Source organism: Brassica napus, chromosome C6, assembly GCF_020379485.1.
Source record: "Brassica napus cultivar Da-Ae chromosome C6, Da-Ae, whole genome shotgun sequence".
NCBI classification, from domain to species: domain Eukaryota; kingdom Viridiplantae; phylum Streptophyta; class Magnoliopsida; order Brassicales; family Brassicaceae; genus Brassica; species Brassica napus.
Window position 1 is genome coordinate 7,169,870 of NC_063449.1, and position 19,583 is coordinate 7,189,452.

At 33.8% G+C, this 19,583-nt stretch overlaps 1 protein-coding gene and 1 long non-coding RNA gene across 2 annotated transcripts; one reads left to right on the plus strand and one right to left on the minus strand.

Moving 5' to 3' along the window:
* Positions 1-6,784: 6,784 nt before the first annotated feature.
* On the minus strand, positions 6,785-7,704 carry LOC111207237 (ethylene-responsive transcription factor 3). Its single transcript, XM_022705099.2, has one exon. It carries the CDS (start codon positions 7,566-7,568, stop codon positions 6,942-6,944), a length of 627 nt encoding a protein of 208 aa, XP_022560820.1. The 5' UTR covers positions 7,569-7,704; the 3' UTR covers positions 6,785-6,941.
* A 3,186-nt stretch (positions 7,705-10,890) lies between these two features.
* On the plus strand, positions 10,891-13,460 carry LOC125588698. The gene is made up of 2 exons (XR_007324843.1): positions 10,891-11,973; positions 13,168-13,460. It is a non-coding gene; the product is annotated as an uncharacterized LOC125588698 (long non-coding RNA).
* The last annotated feature ends 6,123 nt before the right edge of the window (positions 13,461-19,583 follow it).

Genomic DNA, 19,583 nt, shown 5'->3' on the forward strand with positions numbered 1-19,583 from the left:
TGGGTTTACACGAAGTTACAAAATTTGGTATCATCATGGGGAAACTGATTATGAACATGATAGTACTAGCGAACCTCAGCCAGTGGTTAGATTAGAAGAACCAATTAGAACGGATGTAGATTATGGTGTAGGTACTGAGCAGATGGTAAATGATCATTTTAGAGGGGAAGATTTACCCAATGCAGAAGCTAGGAGATTTTATGATATGTTGGATGCTGGAAAGCAACCATTGTACGAAGGTTGCAGAGATGGTCATTCAGCTTTATCATCTGCTACAAGATTGATGGGCATTAAAACAGATTATAATTTGGATGAATACTGTGTGGATGCGATTGCTGATTTTATAAAAGGTATTATACCCGAGGATAATGTAGCTCCTTGGAATATCTTCATTTAACCGGGTAAACCAAGCCGCCAAATATTTCGCGAAAATTGAATTAATGATTTCCGAGGAAATTCCGACGGAATTATTTAATCATTCCGAGGAAATTCCGACGGACATTTTCCGTCGGACGCCTCATTTTATTAGGTCGAACCAGATCTTCTTCCCCATTTCTCTCTTCCTCTCTCCGTCGAAGGCTCTCTTCTCTCCGCCGTTTCCTCCCTTCTCTCTCCACGATTTCCGGCGAATCCGCCCTGATCCTCCTCAATTTCAGTCACTGCATCATGTATGAACCCTATCTCACTCTCTTAGGTTAGATTTGTTAGGTTTTTAAATAGATTTGATGATTTTGGAATGATATTTATAGATTTTTGTTAGGGTGAGTGGTAGGATTGTGTAAAATCGAGTTTGATTATGGTATTCACTTGATTTGGAATTTTTGTTTTAGTTTTTATTAATTTTGTGGTTATAAAAATCTAATTGATAATTATGTATATATAATATGAAAACGTTTTTTGTATATAAAATCTATGTTTTGCATTATAAAATCATTTATATATTTATTAAACATTCTTAATATCTATAAAACTTTTTTGTGATTAAAAACTATTATTTGGGATTTTTGTTTAAAAAAAAAAATATATATATATATATATATAATATAAATTTCTATATTTATTAAGCATTTTTAATATTATTAAAACTATTTTTTGTAATTATTAAACTATTTTTTATTTATTAAAACTATTTTTTGTAATTATTAAACTATTTTTTATTTATTAAAACTATTTTTTGTAATTATTAAACTATTTATATTTTTTGTGATTAAAAACTATTTTTTAAGTATGTTTTTTTATTTATTAAAATTATTAGAACTAATTTTTAAATATGTTTTTTTAATTTACAGGTCTAATGATGATCAGACCCAACCTCGACAGCGTCGTGGTCGTGGTGGTACGGGGAGCCAGTCTCGGGATTCCTGCCAGATTCAGGATTCCGCTTCGCCCCACAGCTCCTACCATACATCTCCCTCTCCATTTCTCGCTCCTGCTCCTCCCACTCTCGCTGCTGCACCCGCTCCTGCTCATTCGGGTCCACCGGGAGTGATGAATGTTGCGGAGTTGGTTCGACAGTCCGGTCGTGACCATCTTCCCACATGGACGGGGTCAAACATGGTAATTAAACGTATTTTTGTTTCATTAAAATTTGATTCATTATTAATAATTTGTTCTTTTTATTAGGTTCAACCGATCCGGGAACAGGATCAGCGCATGGATCAACCGTATGATGTACTCGGCCCTCGACAAGGGACATCCGACTTTCACTGACTTCCCTACGGACAAGCAGCATCTGTGGTTTCGTTAGTTTGCGGTAAGTATTCTAATTTTTTACTTATATTTTTAATCTTTAATATAAATTTTCTACTAATTGTGTTTTTTTTAGCAAGAATTCAACTGGAATTCCGATGATACGCTCTTTATTTATCACCACTTCGTCCATAAAGTTATGGACAACTATGGGAAGCAGATCCACGAGTGGAAGAAGAAGTGGGAAATAAACAAGGTTGTTTTTAATTTATTAAACAATTTTTTTAATTTATTAAACTATTTTTTAATTTATTTAACTATTTTTTTTTTTATTAAAAGGTCTCAAAGTCGATGAACAACACGGTCTGACAGGAGTTGTGTGTGCATTGGGATAAGGAAGAGACGAAAGAAACTTCTTCCACCAACTCCACCAACCGCAGGAGCGAGCGTAAAGGGAAGGGCGTCTTCAAGCATAACTTGGGTGCTCAATCTATTGCCACTCTGGGGGATCGCATGGTAAGTTCAGCCGTTTTTTCTTCAATTATTTAAGTTTTGAAATTTTATTTTTTGTGTATTTCTTCTAATTTCTAATGTTTGTTTAATTTATGTTTTTTTCAAGGCGGAAGAAAATGATGGCGAGCCAATTGATGATCTCGCCCTAATGAAGAGGGCGTATACCAACAAGAAGACCGGCCACATTGATGATGGTCTTGTGAGGGAAGTGGTCACCCTGGTCCAAACTCAGGTGCAAGACGAAGTGTCTCAGCTTCAAACCGAGGATGACGATTCGACGGCTTCGACCAACTTGTCCCGGGTTCGAATCAACGAAATCGTTGAATCGGTAAATTCTTTTTTTTAAAGTTCAATTCATTTATTTCTTGATTTTATTTTATTATCTTTTTATATTATTTAAATTTGGCTATTTTCTATTTCAGTCGGTTCCAAAGAAGAAATGATGTTTGGTCGGTTTGGATCGTCGCTCCCGGTCGGTTCCTCTTTTTTCTGCACCACCGCCCTTTGTTGATCCAGAAGTACTTACGGCTCAGTTGAAGGACAAAGATGATCGCATATCTTTGTTGGAGACCCAGATGGCGGCTCAACAGGCGGGCTATGAGGCACAGAAGAGGCTGACCAGCAAATGATGGAGATGATGAAGAGGATGTACCCGAACGAGGTGTTCCCGAACGTGCAAGACCCGTAGTTTTTTTTTTCAAAAACTCGGAATTTTTTATTTTTATTTGTACAACTTTGAATATTATCTAATATGTTTTCAATTTTAATTTTAATTTTATATTTTCGAATTTAAATTTCAAAAATTTTATTTTTTAAAAAAAATTAATTTTTTTTAAAATTCTGAGGAAATGAACCTCGGAAATTTCCGACGAACATTTCCTCGGAATAAGTCGTCGGAATATACCGAGAGACTCCTTCCTCGGAATTTTCCGAGGGCTCCGTTCCTCGGAAATTCCCGATGAAAATTCCGAGGAATATTTCGTCGGAACTTCCGAGGATTGGACCATCGGAAAGTCCATCGAAATATCCCGAGGAAGTTCTCCCTCGGTATATTCCGAGGACCTTTCCGACGAACTGGTGGTCCTCGGAGTTTCCTCGGAAATTCATTTCCTCGAAATTCCGTCGGAAATTTCCGAGAGATTTCCGAGGAAAAATGAATTTCCGAGGAGTTATTTCCGAGGACTTGTTTCGTCGGTATGTCGTCGGAATAACGTTATTCCGACGACATACCGACGATTTTTTCTCTCGGTATGCCGCTATTTTCTTGTAGTGATAGTTTGTCTTTACATCGAGAAATAATTAAACTTGTACATCTAACTATTTTATGTATAGCGAGATCTATGGCAAGTTAAGTATTTAAGATCTGGGTCTTTTAAAATCTTAGCCTAAGCTGCTGATAGCCTAATGCTTTAGCAAAATTATTCAATCTTCATGGACCAAGGTCAATCCATAAAATAATCAAATTACTGAATATTTGTGAGATTAAGGAAGTATTTAGCTATAGATTCTCTTACAGAATTTTAAACAGAATAAGTAATTTAGAAAAATAAAAACAGAATCTTGTGAGTTTGGTTTAAGACTCAAAGATCGTTTAGGCACAAGGTCGGTGTGTCTGAAAGGTAACAGAACACAAAATCTAATCTTCTGATGAGTCGAACATGAAACGAATATTCGCACAATCAAACGTATAGCTAGCTCTCCCTCAAAATATCAGTAACATCATTTTGTCCACCAAACTCAACCCAAAAAGTTGTCTCAGTTTACCAAATGAAAACTGAATTCACTGACCAAAAAAAAGTTCATAATTCACTGACTAACCAAAATTACACATTTTCTCTTCTTTTGTTTTCCTATCTCTCTCTACACTCTCTACAAAACTAATTTTTTTTCCTGGGTTATTCACAGGTAAACCCTTTACCTCAATCCTCCATTAACAAAAGGAAAGATCTAAAATACCATATAAAACAAATTTAATTACAAAATATTCTAATAGTGTCAACAGATGCATGCATTACACATTGGGGAGCAACTCTTACAGCTCTAACTAATAAAGCCTTAGAGAAACCAGAAAAATTAAAAGAATTGATTACCCAGATGACAAGTCTAAAACAAGAAAAACTAGTTAATTATAATAGTGGGACATTTACAGCAACTCAACAAAATTACCCAATTCATGAACTAGAAACATTAGCAGCTATAAAAATTTTTAAAAAATGGCAAATAGATTTAAGACCAATGACCTTCTACCTAAGAACCGACTCAAAATATTTAATAGGATTTCAGAAGTATAATATAAAAGCAAACTATAATCAGGGAAGGCTTATTCAATGGCAAATGCAATTATCTCAATACTCATATATACCAATCTACATAAAAGGAGAACTCAATTCTATAGCAGATTCTCTTACACGAGAATATCGAAATCAACAGTCGAAAGACTGATTCAATTTATTAACTAATTTTAATAAATAACTCATGATCTTGAGTATAAAAGATCAACCATTGATAATTGGTAAAGATTATCAACGAAACAAACAGTCTTCGGACAATAATTAGCCACTTTGGTAATATTTGACAGGAACCATAGACTCGGTGATAAAGATGATGGAAAATACTATCAAGCAGAAAAAAGAAAACCTCCAAAAACTCTAAGACGAAATTACCCAACTTGAAGCAACTGTCCAAACACTAAAAAATCAAACCCAAAACAGTGAAACAATAATATTACCAGAAAGTCCGCCTACAAGCCCAGCTACTAAAAAACCCCATAAATAACGGCCCAATGCGTGGAATATACGACGAATGGCATAAGGCCTCACAATTTATCACAGGAAGAAATATCACTCATAAAAGCTATGGCAACCTTGAGGACGCAAAACAGGTACTTGACGACTCGGTCCAGAAACAAAAAGGAATAGCCACTTCCTTCAAGGATCAACTTCTTCTCGGGGGAGGAGGACAACTTTGTCCTGTAACCCCTATCGGAAAAATTCCTACCATTGCCAAAATAGACACTACCCAAGCCATCCTTGAACAGATAAAACTAACCAAGGAAAAATTTCTCGAATACTTCGAAGAAATAAATACCTACCCAGAAAAAACCATCTACAAACATATATACCCAAAAAACCACCAAGGTCTTGGCCCAAAAGCAGTGGTACTTCCCGAAGCAGACCCAATACTTACAAAAAACCTCCATGAATATGGACTTATAGAAACCCTTTATGTACGAAAGCCCGATTACCAACTAAAACACTTCCCGATCGGACTAAAAACAGCTATTACAAGATATTTTTCAGGATATGCTAAAGGAAAGGAAGTATTTCTTCAGTATTACAGCAACCTCCCAGAACTCAACCAAACAGGAGTAAGCTGCCCAGCAATCAAACTAATAATAATGGGGATCAGTAACGAGCAATATCCAACAAAAGATGGTGCAGCAAACATTCATTACGATGAAGACGACCTGGTTCGAGTCGATGCTGAATCAACCATAGGAATACTCAGAAAACTTGTCTACATGAACGACTTCTTCCGACTCAACTACAAATCCGACTCAACACTTTTACTCACCAAATCAACCAAAGAATTCGACATCCAAGAAATTATAGGCCCGATAGTCTACAAAATATGGGACAATGGGATCAGCAAAAGTCTGCAATATCATCAAACAATGTGTAGACTACTCATTCAAAGTCAGCTACAAGACAAGATCAGCGAAAAACACAAATGTCCGATCTGTACAGACAAGTCCGAAGAAGCCCAAGAAGAAAAGGCCCAAGAAGACTCCAGTGATGACCCAATAATAGAAGACGAAGCAACACCGACAAAAGCAATAAACATGTGAGAAAATTAGGTCGGCAACCACTCGTAACCACTTAAAAAATCAATAATGTAATTTTATCATTTTATCTTTCTTTTTGTTCAATCTTATCTTCTTATCCTTAGAAAAGCCTCCGTTGTAATATAAAAAGATGCATAAGGCATGAAGAAATAAGATTTAAGCGAGTTTGTATACATGGTTATCTAACCCTTCTGTTGAGACTTCGTCTCTGAATAGCAGAAAAATCAAATACAAAGCTCGAAAATAATTTGGTATCAGAGCCTCCATCACAAAAATATAAAAAATTAGAAGTATCAATCCAAGAAGAAGCAACACTCGAAGAGAAACAACCATCTTCGAAGAAGTTCATCCAGTTACCTCCTGCGCGAAAATAATTTGGTATCAGTAAACATCCGTGATTGTGAAGAAGCCATAACCATCTCTGTGCAAGATCCGATCTTTGAACAAAATCCATCGAATACTGAGTGAAATCTACTCCAACAATGTTCTTGAAGGTTGCACATCTTATGAAAATGCAGATAAGAAAATAACAATATCAAAGAAAAAAACTTCTAGATTTCGATTATTTAGAATCATCAGTTTCCATATGTATATGTTACAAAGAGGTGTTGTTGATCTTTCTCAAGGAAAAGAAAAAGGATTAAAACCTTTTAAAAAAAAGGAACAGAACTGCTTTTTCCTTACAAACACACACAGATGATGGTTCTTTCTTCATCTTCTGGACTTTGGACTTGAAGATGTGTAATAATATATAATCATATATCAATACTCTTACAATATCATCATCAGACAAGAAACAGAACCAGCTAACAAGCTTATGAGATCAACGAAACAGAAACTTTATAAAAAAAAGATTATTTTTTGTTTTCGATTGAATCAATAACCGATCTGTGGATTAGAGACGTAGATCGGTGCAAAGATCATCTACACCATTGATTAAACCAACATCATCCAACGGTGGAAAATTAAGATCGAATTTAAACGGCGGAGGATTCCGACGGCGCGAAGACGACGCGATGTCCTCGTCTCCGTCATCGATAACCGAAGAAGACGAACCGCAATCGCTGTGACAATCCTCCGGAACCACAGGCGGCGTTCTAGGATACCTCTTCGCCGTCGTAGACATCGGTTTCGCGACGGAGCTTCTCGGTCCGCTGGAGGATTCGACGGTGCTGCTCATGCTGCTGCTAGTCGGACGGGAAGAGACTCCGGCGTATAACCGATGATCCATAAACGGATCGATTTGGGGAGGAGAAGGTGAGGACTCGATGGGGAAATTGGTTTTGGCTTTGGGGCCACGGAGGTTACGAGCGGCGGCGTCGTAAGCGCGTGCGGCGTCTACGGCGGAGTCGAAGGTGCCGAGCCAGACGCGAGCTTTCTTATATGGATCGCGGATCTCTGCTGCGTATCGACCCCATGGTCTCTTCCTCACGCCTCTGAATCGCGTCTCCTTGATGGATGCGTTGTGATTGGCGGTGACGGTAGGTCCGGCGACGGGGGTAGAGACTCTACCTCTCCTCATAACGAAGTTTAATGTAATGGAGAGAGAAGACGAGAGATGAGGTGGGAGGGAGGAAGGAGATGATGGGGGAGATGGAGGCGATAGGGAACTCTCTTCAACACGAAGAGTTTCTTTTTATTTAATTCGTTTTTTTGTTTTTTTTTTTAACTAACTACTGGTTTTGTGATATATTTTTAATTATTTTTTTTTAAAAATAAAGGTTTTCTAACCTCTTTTTCTCTCTAAGTTCACGCCAGCCCCAGACAAGACCGACCAATTCGGTTTCTTATCATTTTGCTTCTCTTCTTTTCGTTTTTCTCTTGTTTTTACGGTTTTGAATTTATAATAACCCAACCGAGATTGAGGAAGACTTAGCACGTACAAAAGTAGTCATGGAGTGGGTAAATTTCATTTCTACAATATTTTTTTTTTAATTTACCATTAATGAATAACTATTTTCATAAATATTCTAAATTTGTGATAAAATAACACTAAGCTAGCTTTAAAAAATACTAGATTTTTACCCGCGCTAAAGCACGGAATAATTTTTTGGTAAATTTTTTATATAATCGTATTTTCTCTTCGTTTAAAATAGATCTGAATACAAAATCTGTAATTCAAAGTCCAACCAAACTCAAACAAAAAAAACGTGATCAGTACCCAATCCGAAATATAAGAAATTCCATAATAAGTCTTATAGTGTAGTACATCAAATATCCGAACCCGAAGTATTATTAACCAAACCCGAACGGAAAAACCAAAAAAATCCAAAAACTGACCAAAAACATAAATCAATCGCAAATATAGATATATGAAACATAAATATGTACTTCAAATATTCAATCCTATTTCTTATGTTTTGATTTTCAGTTTTGAATTTAACTTCGGATATATCCGAACCCATATAACCTAAATCGGAACAATATATTGTTACTTTATGGATTTTAGATGTGATACAATTTAGAAGTAAAACCTATGGATTTTATATGTGATATAATTTAGAAGTAAAACCTATGTGTTATATCCGAACTTGTTATGTATTTACAAATTTAACAGAATGAGACATAAGATGTGAAATAAATTAGAATCAAAATTCCAAAAAAACAATCCATATCGCTACGGGTACCTGAACGCTCAAGCATAACTTTAAGTATGTTTTATGTTTTGTTCAATTAATTTTATATTTGATAAATATTTTATATGTGTTGGAATAAACCGTAAAACTATACTCATAAACAATATCAATGATAACATTTTCCAACATATCATTAAATATTAACGACTATTACTATTTATTTTATCAAATACATATATATATATATATCTAATTTTAATACTTTATGTATAAAAAATATATTATTATGTATTTGGTGAGGGTTTTAAAGAATTTGTTTTTTTGCATTTGAATTAAAGTACAACTGTATATATGAGTTAGTAGGCATATATAATTCTTTTATATTAATAAATAAAATATAATTGATTATTTACTTAAAATTAGTGTTAACATAAATTGAATTTATTATTAAAAATAGATTAGTTATTTAGTTCCTTAATTTTAGGTTAGAGTATATATTTAATAATAATTAAATTAGATATAAATAGAAATAATAGGAAAGATAGTTAAATGTAATGGACCAACCTAAACTATTTGTAAGTAGATAAAAATAGGACTATAAATTAATAGATTAGATGTATAGAATATTTATAAACCCAACTCCGATCTCTTAATACTAAACTCTAAACAATAATCACTAAAGATTAAATAGTATATATTTTTTGATTGGTGGAATTTTTGAAAAAATGATATGGTAATTCTAACAATTTCTCTCATGAAATTGTGTGATTTGGTATTTTCTATTTTTTCTTTTATAACCTGATAGTCATTACTAACTAATGACTCATTAGTGTATAAATATTAATGATTTACAATTGTTTAAATTGGATTTCAAATCCTCTGTAAGAATACCTTGCTAATGGTTAGATAGGGCTTAACAAGTAAACATATGATATATGCCTACTACCTCATATATACAGTTGTATTTTAATTCAGAAAAAAAATTAATCCACGGAAAATAGCGACTATCTAAAAATGACTACATACATGCATAATACATGCCAGAAAATCTTAAAATAAAAAGAGAAAATGAGTTTTTCTTCTATAGATTTTTCTCTGACGCCCAAATAAGATAATGTCCACGCATATCATAATTATTAGAAATTGAGGCATCTTATCCAGATCAAAGCTCATATCTATTCAATAGTGGTGGTTTGAATTAAGTAATCCCTCTAAAGAAATAGAGTTGGAACTCTTGTTTGTGGCTCTTGTGGTGTGGTGAACCCTCCCGGTATCAACTCTTTCATGTGCAAGTACTTTTTAGGCGATGTTAATACAATGGCAATACTCAAGAGGTTCAAAAGGAGTAAAGACATTCGCTGTATCCTAACTGGGTTCACACCCTAATTGACGAGTACTTACTTTATATTTGCTGACTTCTCTAACACAGTCGGCATATTGTCCAGAACATACTGAAACTCCAACCTACACATAGTCATATATTAGTTTTACGACTATGCAAAATCATCATTCAATATTTCAATACCTGATATAATTCTTGTTTATTTAAAATTTTGTAATTTCGTTAACTATGATATATATTTAAACAATTTCAAAATAAATTCTTTTGGGCTCGACTAAACAATAACTGTATAACTAATTTTGGGAGCCAAACATAAAAATTTTAAAATAAATCTAACTTTTATTCACAATTTCAAATGCGGGAATTAATTTTTGGTTGACAAGTATTTTAATTTTTATACATTAATTTCTGTATAATTTGAATATAAAAATTGATTTTTATTTAGTTATGTATACATAATTTAGTTGATTGTTTTAGGAAGATTATTTTTTTGTTGAAGAAAATTTTGATCCATGCTATCTAAATTTATTAATTTATATATATTTAAAAAGCAGATGAGAAATAATTTATTTGAAATGTTATTTTATATTTTTATATAATTAATAAAATAGATTTGTTATTTGTTGAACTAATATATTGTAATATAGAATATTATTATATAATTTGAATTAATATTGATTTATAGAAAATATCTAACATTAATTATTAGATTACTTGAATATTTTAAATTAAATATTAAATGAAATCAATAATTTATTTATAAATAAAAAAATTAAAATATTTTTTTGAAAGATAATTAAATATAATCAAATATTTTATTATTATGTTTTAAAAATATTAAAAATTATTTACTTTTATAAAACGATATCTCAAAAGTAAATTTAATAAAAATTTACAAAATTTCAATAGGATAATCCAAAATATATTACGTAACACAAAAATTATTTTCAGAGAATACTTTTGTTTTAATTACATATATATCATTATTTATGTGATCGAGAGGCGACACCAAACATTTGATTTATATCGTTTGTTTGATTTATATCGTATTCTTTACTCGGATTTAGAATAATTATTTGAAGTAGTTACAACAAATTAGCAATTCAAATTCGAAATGATCTAAAGAAAAAAACAATAACGATTAACTTATTATTTCGAATAGAGAAGGGATGAGAGAGAGAGAGAGAAAAAGGTATCTCGATAGGTGTGGTAAGAGGAGGAGACAAGGGAAAGAGATTGGCACTTGCTTCTCTGCGCTCTCTTCGTTGCTCCACCTTCCCACCATTTTCTTGTTTATTTTATTTCTCTTCTTTCTTTACACGCCACACCTAAACGACTCCATTTCCCATTACTTCACTAAATATATATTTCAAATTTTGATACTAGTGATCCATTTCACTTTACAAATAAGTATTATTTTTACCTTTTTTTGGGGAAAGAATTACACTGAAGATCACATTTCACTTATTTATAATATTTTGAGTCACTTTCTACCATTCACACATTTTCTTTAACTTTTATCTCATATTTAGTTAAGTTTGTCAACTAAAACAGAACCATATTATAATTAATGGGTCTTATTTCTCTTTTCTCTCTCTTTCTCTTTATCTTTTTGTGGACTCTTTCTTCTTAATCTTTATCAAATCTGTTTCTTTTTTTTTTCTCTAAAGCTAGTATGAGATTTTTTTTGGTAAAACCATTGTCTCATGATTCAGAGATACGATTATGTTGTGCACGCACCTTAACCTCTTTTGTATGTGGGATCTCATGTGAGGCCCAACATAGATATTTTCTTCATGAATCTACTTTCATCTCTTCATTCACTCTTAGTCCCTTTCTAGAAATTCGAAGTTGTCGTCCGACTACAAAATTAATTGATGCAAAAGCGACCGCGCCTGAAATGGAGGCGGAATAGCCGATGGTTGGACTGGGACCGGCACTATGGGTCAAACGCAAGTGTCCGCTTCAGTACGAGCAGCTTATCTTGATTCGCTTCCTTCTGCGAACATGTAAGTTGTGAACGCTTGTTTCATTAAGTTTCAAACCATTAATCAACGGACTTGATTGTCCTCTAACGAATCAGACTCATTACATTAAAAGGTGTGTAAAGTCATTTGCTTTCAAGACTCAAACATCTCTTGGGGTGATTATGTGTTTATGCTCATTTTGTAATTAATTTGGAGCCTACATGTGTTATGTCTGTGTTTTGTTTCTCTGTCCTGAGTTATGCAATACTATGGATTCGTCAGAAAATGAATTAGTGAGTTAAAGTTGTGAACTTTGACTTGATTTTTGTTGATATTGCCCCTTGGAAGTCTAAAATGCTAAGAACACAGATATATTCATGAGTTTTTGATCTTGTAATGATTACCAATCCATCTGCATTTTGGGGTTTATTCTCTTTAAAATTTGTCTGTCTGGAAATTTTGCTTACATATTTAAGAATGTTACATGGGTTTGTTTAGTAAACTTGGAGATATTTTTAGGCAGCCTAGAGAAATGCAGGCCGCGAACGTTCGTTTCACTTTGTAGTGTCATTTTTAAAGCTTGATTCTTCTCTAGGAATTAGAAGTTTTATGTCATTTATCATTAACCATATGTATTGATAACAATTAATAGATTGGAGGAATATATTTCTTTAAAAGAGCTTTTGAGATTGTTTATTTTGCAACTTTACTAAAAGCACTAAAATTGATGGATATAGTATGATCAAAATATTATCCATCTGTACACATAATTTTCTATATCTACATGTATACATAGTTTTTACTATCCATGTGTACATATAGAATCCATATGTACAAATAATTTTTGCTATCCACATGTACACATAATTCTTACTATCCATGTGTACATATAAAATCCATGTGTACATATAATTTTTTGCTTGGAGATCAAAGGAATGTGTACATGATACAATAAGAATATTAAGCCACTACGATCTGAGGTTGCTAAAGGGCCTTTGTAGTTGGTAGGTTGACTTTGGAGTTTGAAGAATAACACTATTTTAAAGCTGTTTGCTTCGTAGCGAAAGAGTGTGTTAGATATTTTTGTATATAATGTGATATAGTAACGAATATTCCACCAAGAAGATGAAATGTCTTTTTTTAGCAAAGATGAAATGTCTTTTTATCAATGAAACAACTGGTTAGTGCAAAGGTGTACAAGAAGCTGAAATAGTTTAGCTTGATTTTATATGGAAGGTGTACATGTTCAAAGGTGTACATGTGGATTTGGTCAAAATGATGCACACGTGGATACATTTTTTTCCTGTACATACTGTTGAAACATGTATCGTGTGTACTAGCTTTGTAAATGTTTAAGTTTTCATTGTATCGTGAAGATGTTCATTCAGATCTTTTATTTACTAACTTTATAAATTTACCACTATGTCATTGTATAGTAGTAAATTGCTCATCTGGATCTTTTGTGTACATGTGTACACACTGATATTTTGTGTATATTACGGTGTCCATGTGGATATTAATAAGGGAAATTGTAACACACACCTTTAAATGAAATTATATACAAATAAGTGAAATCTTGAAACATACACGCCTATGAACTTGGAAAACATTATACATATTGAAACGAAGACAAATCACCATTGTTGCTCGAGCTTTCCTCTTTGACGTGAAGACTGAAGCGACAACGACTCCTGAAGGCCACCAAAGTGAATTTGTGTCGAGGAAGAAGCTTATGGTCACAGATTGAGCTATGTGGTTGTGAGTCGAAAGGAAGAGATGCAGGTGAGTTGTTACAAAGGAGGAAGCTTGGTGGTGATGTTTTTATGGCTAATGATGAAGACATTTACATGGGGGTGAGGGTCGTGATATTATTTCGGTGGAAAAGAGGTTTCATTCTGATTTTAGGGTTTAAATTAAGGGTGAAAGAGATGAAATTAGTGCATAGAGATTTTGACGACGCCACCGCTTCTGCTGCAATTCAAAATGCCGCCGCTCCGTTGCTATTTTTTTATTCGTCGTTACTTCCATCGCAAAGATTTCCTTCGCAAAGCTGAACTATCATTGTTTCAATTATGAAATAATGGTGAAGCACATAGAATAGGTGGTGGGTCCTACTAATTGTATTTAGTTATGATTTAAAATAATATGGTGAAGTATCTGAATGCCTAAGAGCATCTCCAACCCCTAGCTATTTTTACCTCTATATGTTATAATAGAGGTAAAAGTGCTACATCTCATCTCTATTTCCACCTCTAAAATAGAGATTGCTATGTTTTCCTCTATTTATAGAGGAAAAAATAGCATTCCTCTATTATAGAGTCATACTTTTTTATTTTCAAAATAGTCTTTTAACTTTCAAATTTTTATATTTGTAACCAAAATAATTATATTTATAGAGAAATACAGCTTTTGTAGGAGTATAATAACATTTTTTATTTACATAATAGTTTTTAACAAAACTTTAGTTTAAAAAAATTCATAAGTTTATGAAAATATTTTAAAAGTTAAAAATAAATAGGGTTAATTATCAACTTTTATAAACAAAATGTATCTTTTGTAAAATTAAAATAGAATCTTTTGAAAATATTCCTTTATAGAGGCAAAAATAGAGAAATACATTGGAGAGAAACTCATCTCTATTTTAGAGATGCTATATTTTAGAGGTAAAAATAGGGGAATACATTAGAGATGGTCTAACTAGATAACATGTTAATTGACTAAAAAATCCACTCTGGTTTTGTTTTTGAAAGGACAAAAAAGTCTTCAACCACCGTAAAGTACCCTAGTAGCACAAAGTGTGATCTTTAGTGTAATAAAAAGATATAAAGTGACCTACAATGAAAATAACTCTTTTTTCTGCGTGCCGACAAAAAAAGACTAGAAATATTTGTTTTTTCTCTTACAGTTTTAACCAAAAAAAAATGAATATTGTGCAGCCATAAAACTAAGGTTTTTATTAGTTATATCACCAAATAAAAATTGTTTATAAAAGTTCATCGAATATGGTATAAGATTATGAAATATAGAGCTTCAGTTTAACCAAAAAAAACTATTTACATAACCTTTATAAGTGAACGTAATTACAATGACACAAATTTAATTAGTGGTGAAGTTATTCATTTATCCTTTTTTTTGTAAGACAGTTATTCCTTTATCCTATAAATTACTAATTTAAAGTCGATTCTGTTTCTTGAATTTTTCATGACTCAGATTTATGAAGCTAATAAATAAATAGATAGTCATGTTGATCGTTGAGGGATGAGAGACGCGTTAGCGAGTGGTGAAAAGTGGGACACACGGTATTTGATTCCAGTTTGCTCCTTCCACGCTTTTTCATTCTCTTTTGTCTTCCTAATGACATCTCCACCTCAACTTTTAATTTCCCATCGCTAAATTAATTACAACTATAATATATTAACTTCCAAGAAAACTCATATATCAAGGAGACTATAGAGCCAAACACAGAAGATAAAAAGATATACTAGTCCATTAGAATACAACACTAACAATATTAACAAAACGTGTCGCATAACCGCTACATGTAGAACGAAGACCCAAACTTTGAATAATTGTTTAAAACGAAAACACTCACTTTTGAAGAACATCTTCCAAGACCCACCCATGGCCCCGCACATAGGTATATGGGTGTTAATACAATCAATTTCATTTTTTCACCATAGACTACGTACAAGGTATACTTGTTTGGTTTTTACCCCTAACGTTGAAACCTATAACCACAAAATAGAGGAAACAAAAAAAAAATGGTCACATGCTAGCAGCATAGCTAGACGGTGATTTCTACCAACTAAAAGTAGTAAATCTAAACATTGAAAGAGAATGTGCTCATACACACATCAAACTTAGTAGTTAGCGAAAGGGACTCTTACTATATTAAAGTGGTCAAAAAGATTCGTCTTTACAAAAATCACAAAAAAAAATCATTCATTTATCTCGATGGACGATGAGTTACAAACTTCAAATATAATAAGTATATTTGAACTAAGTTCTAGGTGTCCAAATTTTTTAAGAAACAGTTTAATTTTTCTTTCTTTAAGATCTCCATTTGTTTCCTCACAGAATGGCGCTGCAAGATCTCTGTTAGCCCTGATTATTGCTCTACAAAATACAAACAATGTGTGGATACATGAAATCTAGAGTTGCGTTCTTTCATATCTAATGCCCATACATGAAGAGCAACTTAAGAATTAGATCTAGCCATGTGTTATATTGTCCACAACTGGTGAGGAAGTCAGAAAAAGTAATAAAGGGTTAAGATGTTTTGATGAACCTAATGGCATATTTTTGGCACTATATATGAACCTATGATATGTATGAACATAAATGAATGCTTACAACTTGATAACATTTATCAGAATATATGGTATAACACCTACTCCTGCTTTTGGAATAGGTGATGTAGTTATAATGCAACCTACTCCTACATCACCTATAATGCAACCTAAAACACGGTTACAACCAGAGTCGGTCATTGGACCAAGCCAATGAAGCCCATACTTCCGGTCGACAGTTTTAACAAAATATTTTGGCCACATATTTCTAAAAATCTGCCCTAGTCTAGTGGTATAGCATGCAGATAATAGTCTATGTTGGTGCAACCCGGGTTCGAAGCTGGTGCAGTATGTATTTTGAGAAGGAGGATAAGGGTCCTTCTTGGATGGTTAGTTCTTGAAGGCACTGTGATTTAAAATATGTGAATGACATGACTTATCATTTAACCTGTTAAGAAGAACAAGAAACAATATTTTGCTTCTTAGTTTTCCATAAACTTAATGAGTATGGGGATAAGCCAATATGAATCACAATAAGCATTTATGTGAAGACTTGGCTGAAAACTTAGTAGAATACCTTGGCTAGGGACCTTTAAGGTTAAAAAAAATACAGAATAGTTGTTACCCAATGTCATTGTCGTGGTTATGTAAGCAACTGTTCAAAAAGTTGCACAACGTAGCTAAGTTTAGGACGACTGATCATGACAAGATAAACCAATCGGCCCACTAGATGATGACGTCTGGCTGGATCTGTGGAATACTTATACTTCATATTCGACGAGATTGTAGTTCCAAGATACGAGTTTCAAATGGCTTATAGTACCCAATGAACCATGCCTTGAGAGATAGTATAGATTCTTTCCTTATTGCGAGAAACTTCAAGAACAAAAAATATATTTGAGCGTAGACCTAATGACTCCTGCAGATATCTAGCCGAATAAACTTCTTTTCTGTCACAAAAAAGAAAGAGGCCATGTTCAATAACAGACGAAAATATCATCTGAGATCCTAATTTTTTTTTTTTTTGATAAACACTAGAAGTACAACTACATCTCCGTTCCAAGAAACTCAAGTACGACCTAACCTGTGGTTTGTAATGGATTTCCATCTGAAATACAGATTTTTTTTGTAAGGAGTTCGCCCTAATACTCTCTCTGGTCCAAATATCGAGGAGCCGTCGGCCATCAACTATTTCGACGCCGGTGAGGCCTCCGGCCGCCGGCGTCGGGATCTCTGTCAGGATTTCTGCTCAGCCTCTCGCTCCTCTACATCTTCTGCTCGCTCCACCATATTTTGCTCTGTTTCTTTTCTCTTGTGTGACTCTCTAGGCGACAAATCTCAACCGAGACTGTCTCTTGCCGTGAGAAGAAGAGATCTGTGTTTCCATTTCGGTGTCTGTGTCACCAGACCCGTGACTCTCTGGGGGACTCCCCACCGCTCCGCCGTTCCTGTCAACATCAACCACAGTGACTCACTTTCGCACCACGTTTGCTACTCTGGACCAATGACGGTGAAATATTCAACGCGCGTAGTAGATCACGTTTGCTACTCTGGACCAATGACGGTGAAATATTCAACGCGCGTAGTAGCTACACCCCGTCTCCGGTAAAGCGAATGTTTGTCTCCAACCCGAGGGTACTAAGTTTATGGGCCTGGCCCTTTCAGTCTTGTGGTATAAGAACTGTAAAAGTGACTATGCGATTGACTCCTGATGTGCGGGTTTGTGTGAAGAACTTCAAGATTTCTGATAGATTCATTAGGGTCTTTGTTATGCGATTATTGTTATACCTCTCTTTTATGAAGATTATTTCGGTGGATTCACCGTGTTTGCTTACGGTTTCAACCTCTTCCTCTACCGAGAAGAGTACTTTGCAACCATGCCTCCTCTCTATGAAAGGAGATGTTTTCTCGGGTCTATTACCGAGGCTTTGCTTCAGTTTACTCACCGGTTTGTTATCTTGTAGAGCGGTCTGTACGGGACCTGAAGATGCAATCGAGACTAATTTGATTGTTCTCGTTGGTGAGGGCTGTCTCTCAACGTCGCCTTGTGTGACTATTCTCTAGCTGTCCGACTTTGTCGGGAAGGCTTTTTTGACGCATTCAAGCTTTGTTTTGAATTCGCTGTCACCTTCTTCGGAAGATTTATCTGATTTAGTTTTATCTATCTCTGTACTTTATGCTTTCTTGCAAAGAGGATGTAATATTCTCTCTTGTATTGTATCAGAACAAGGTTGAATGAATGAAATTAAGTGGTGTTACAAAAAAAAAAAAAAAAAATACAGCTTGATAACAGAGAGATTATTAGCTACTTCACATAATTAATTATCCATCTGAAAAACGGCTTGATAACGAAAATGTTTCTTTGTTTTTCGTGGTCTGTTGCAAGTTGTGTAGTAACATAATTAATTATCCAAAATTTGTTATTTTCACAGTTTCCTTCATAACAATTCATGCTATCAATAATTGTTCCGAATTAATAATATACAGTTAATATTTGATTCAGATTCATACGAATATTTTTTGTTGCTAGAATATAGATAGGAAAAAATATTAAACATTACAACTATGCACATGCATAGCATGGACCAAAATACTAGTAACTAATAATTTGGCGACATCGTCTTCCCTCACCAATAAGGTCATAAAGCAAAAAAGAAAAGAGAAATTACTCAAAATAACTCAAATTATACATATAATGACTAGAATAACTCATAAACTTTTGTATTTACTAGAATAACTCATAAGGCAAACGAAAATACCAAAACACCCATTCCCTTTATTATTCACAAAATTGCCACTGAGAATCTGATATTTATTAATAAAGAAATGTTTAATTATTTCCCAAAAAAATTCATTTTGCCGTCGAGAGGGTCGTGGGTCGTGTTCTCCAAAGGCGACGAAAGCAAATCAGACCCTTCCTTTTCATTTCCGTCTAAGACGACTTTTCCTCCGTCACAGCAGCCTTCCATTTTGTCAACTCCACCGAGCTCGCCGCCATCTCTGTTGTACAAGAGGAACCCTAAATCCGAGATCACCTCTAACAAATCCAGATTTAAATCGAAGATAAATGAAAGTGTAAGTCCTGAATCTATGCAATTCTAAGTTATTATCACATGCTTTTAAAATGTATTGTTTGATTGAATGTTAAATTTTGAAAACCCTAATTCCCAACACCTCAACACTTTACTAACATTCTCAGTTTTTTAGCTTTCCTACGGTAAGATTATGGAATGCTTTTTTGTGCGCCAATGCTATATGAAGGGAATAAGAAAAGGTTGTTGTCCAAAAGTTGAATTAAACCTTGTGCAGTTATCTTTCGAGATAACTGAATGTTCACTTGATAAACTCTGACCAGAAGTGACA

Coding starts and splice junctions, on each gene's coding strand:
- LOC111207237 (XM_022705099.2), bottom strand. CDS start 7,568: ATGAGGAGAGGTAGAGTCTCTACCCCCGTCGCCGGACCTACCGTCACC.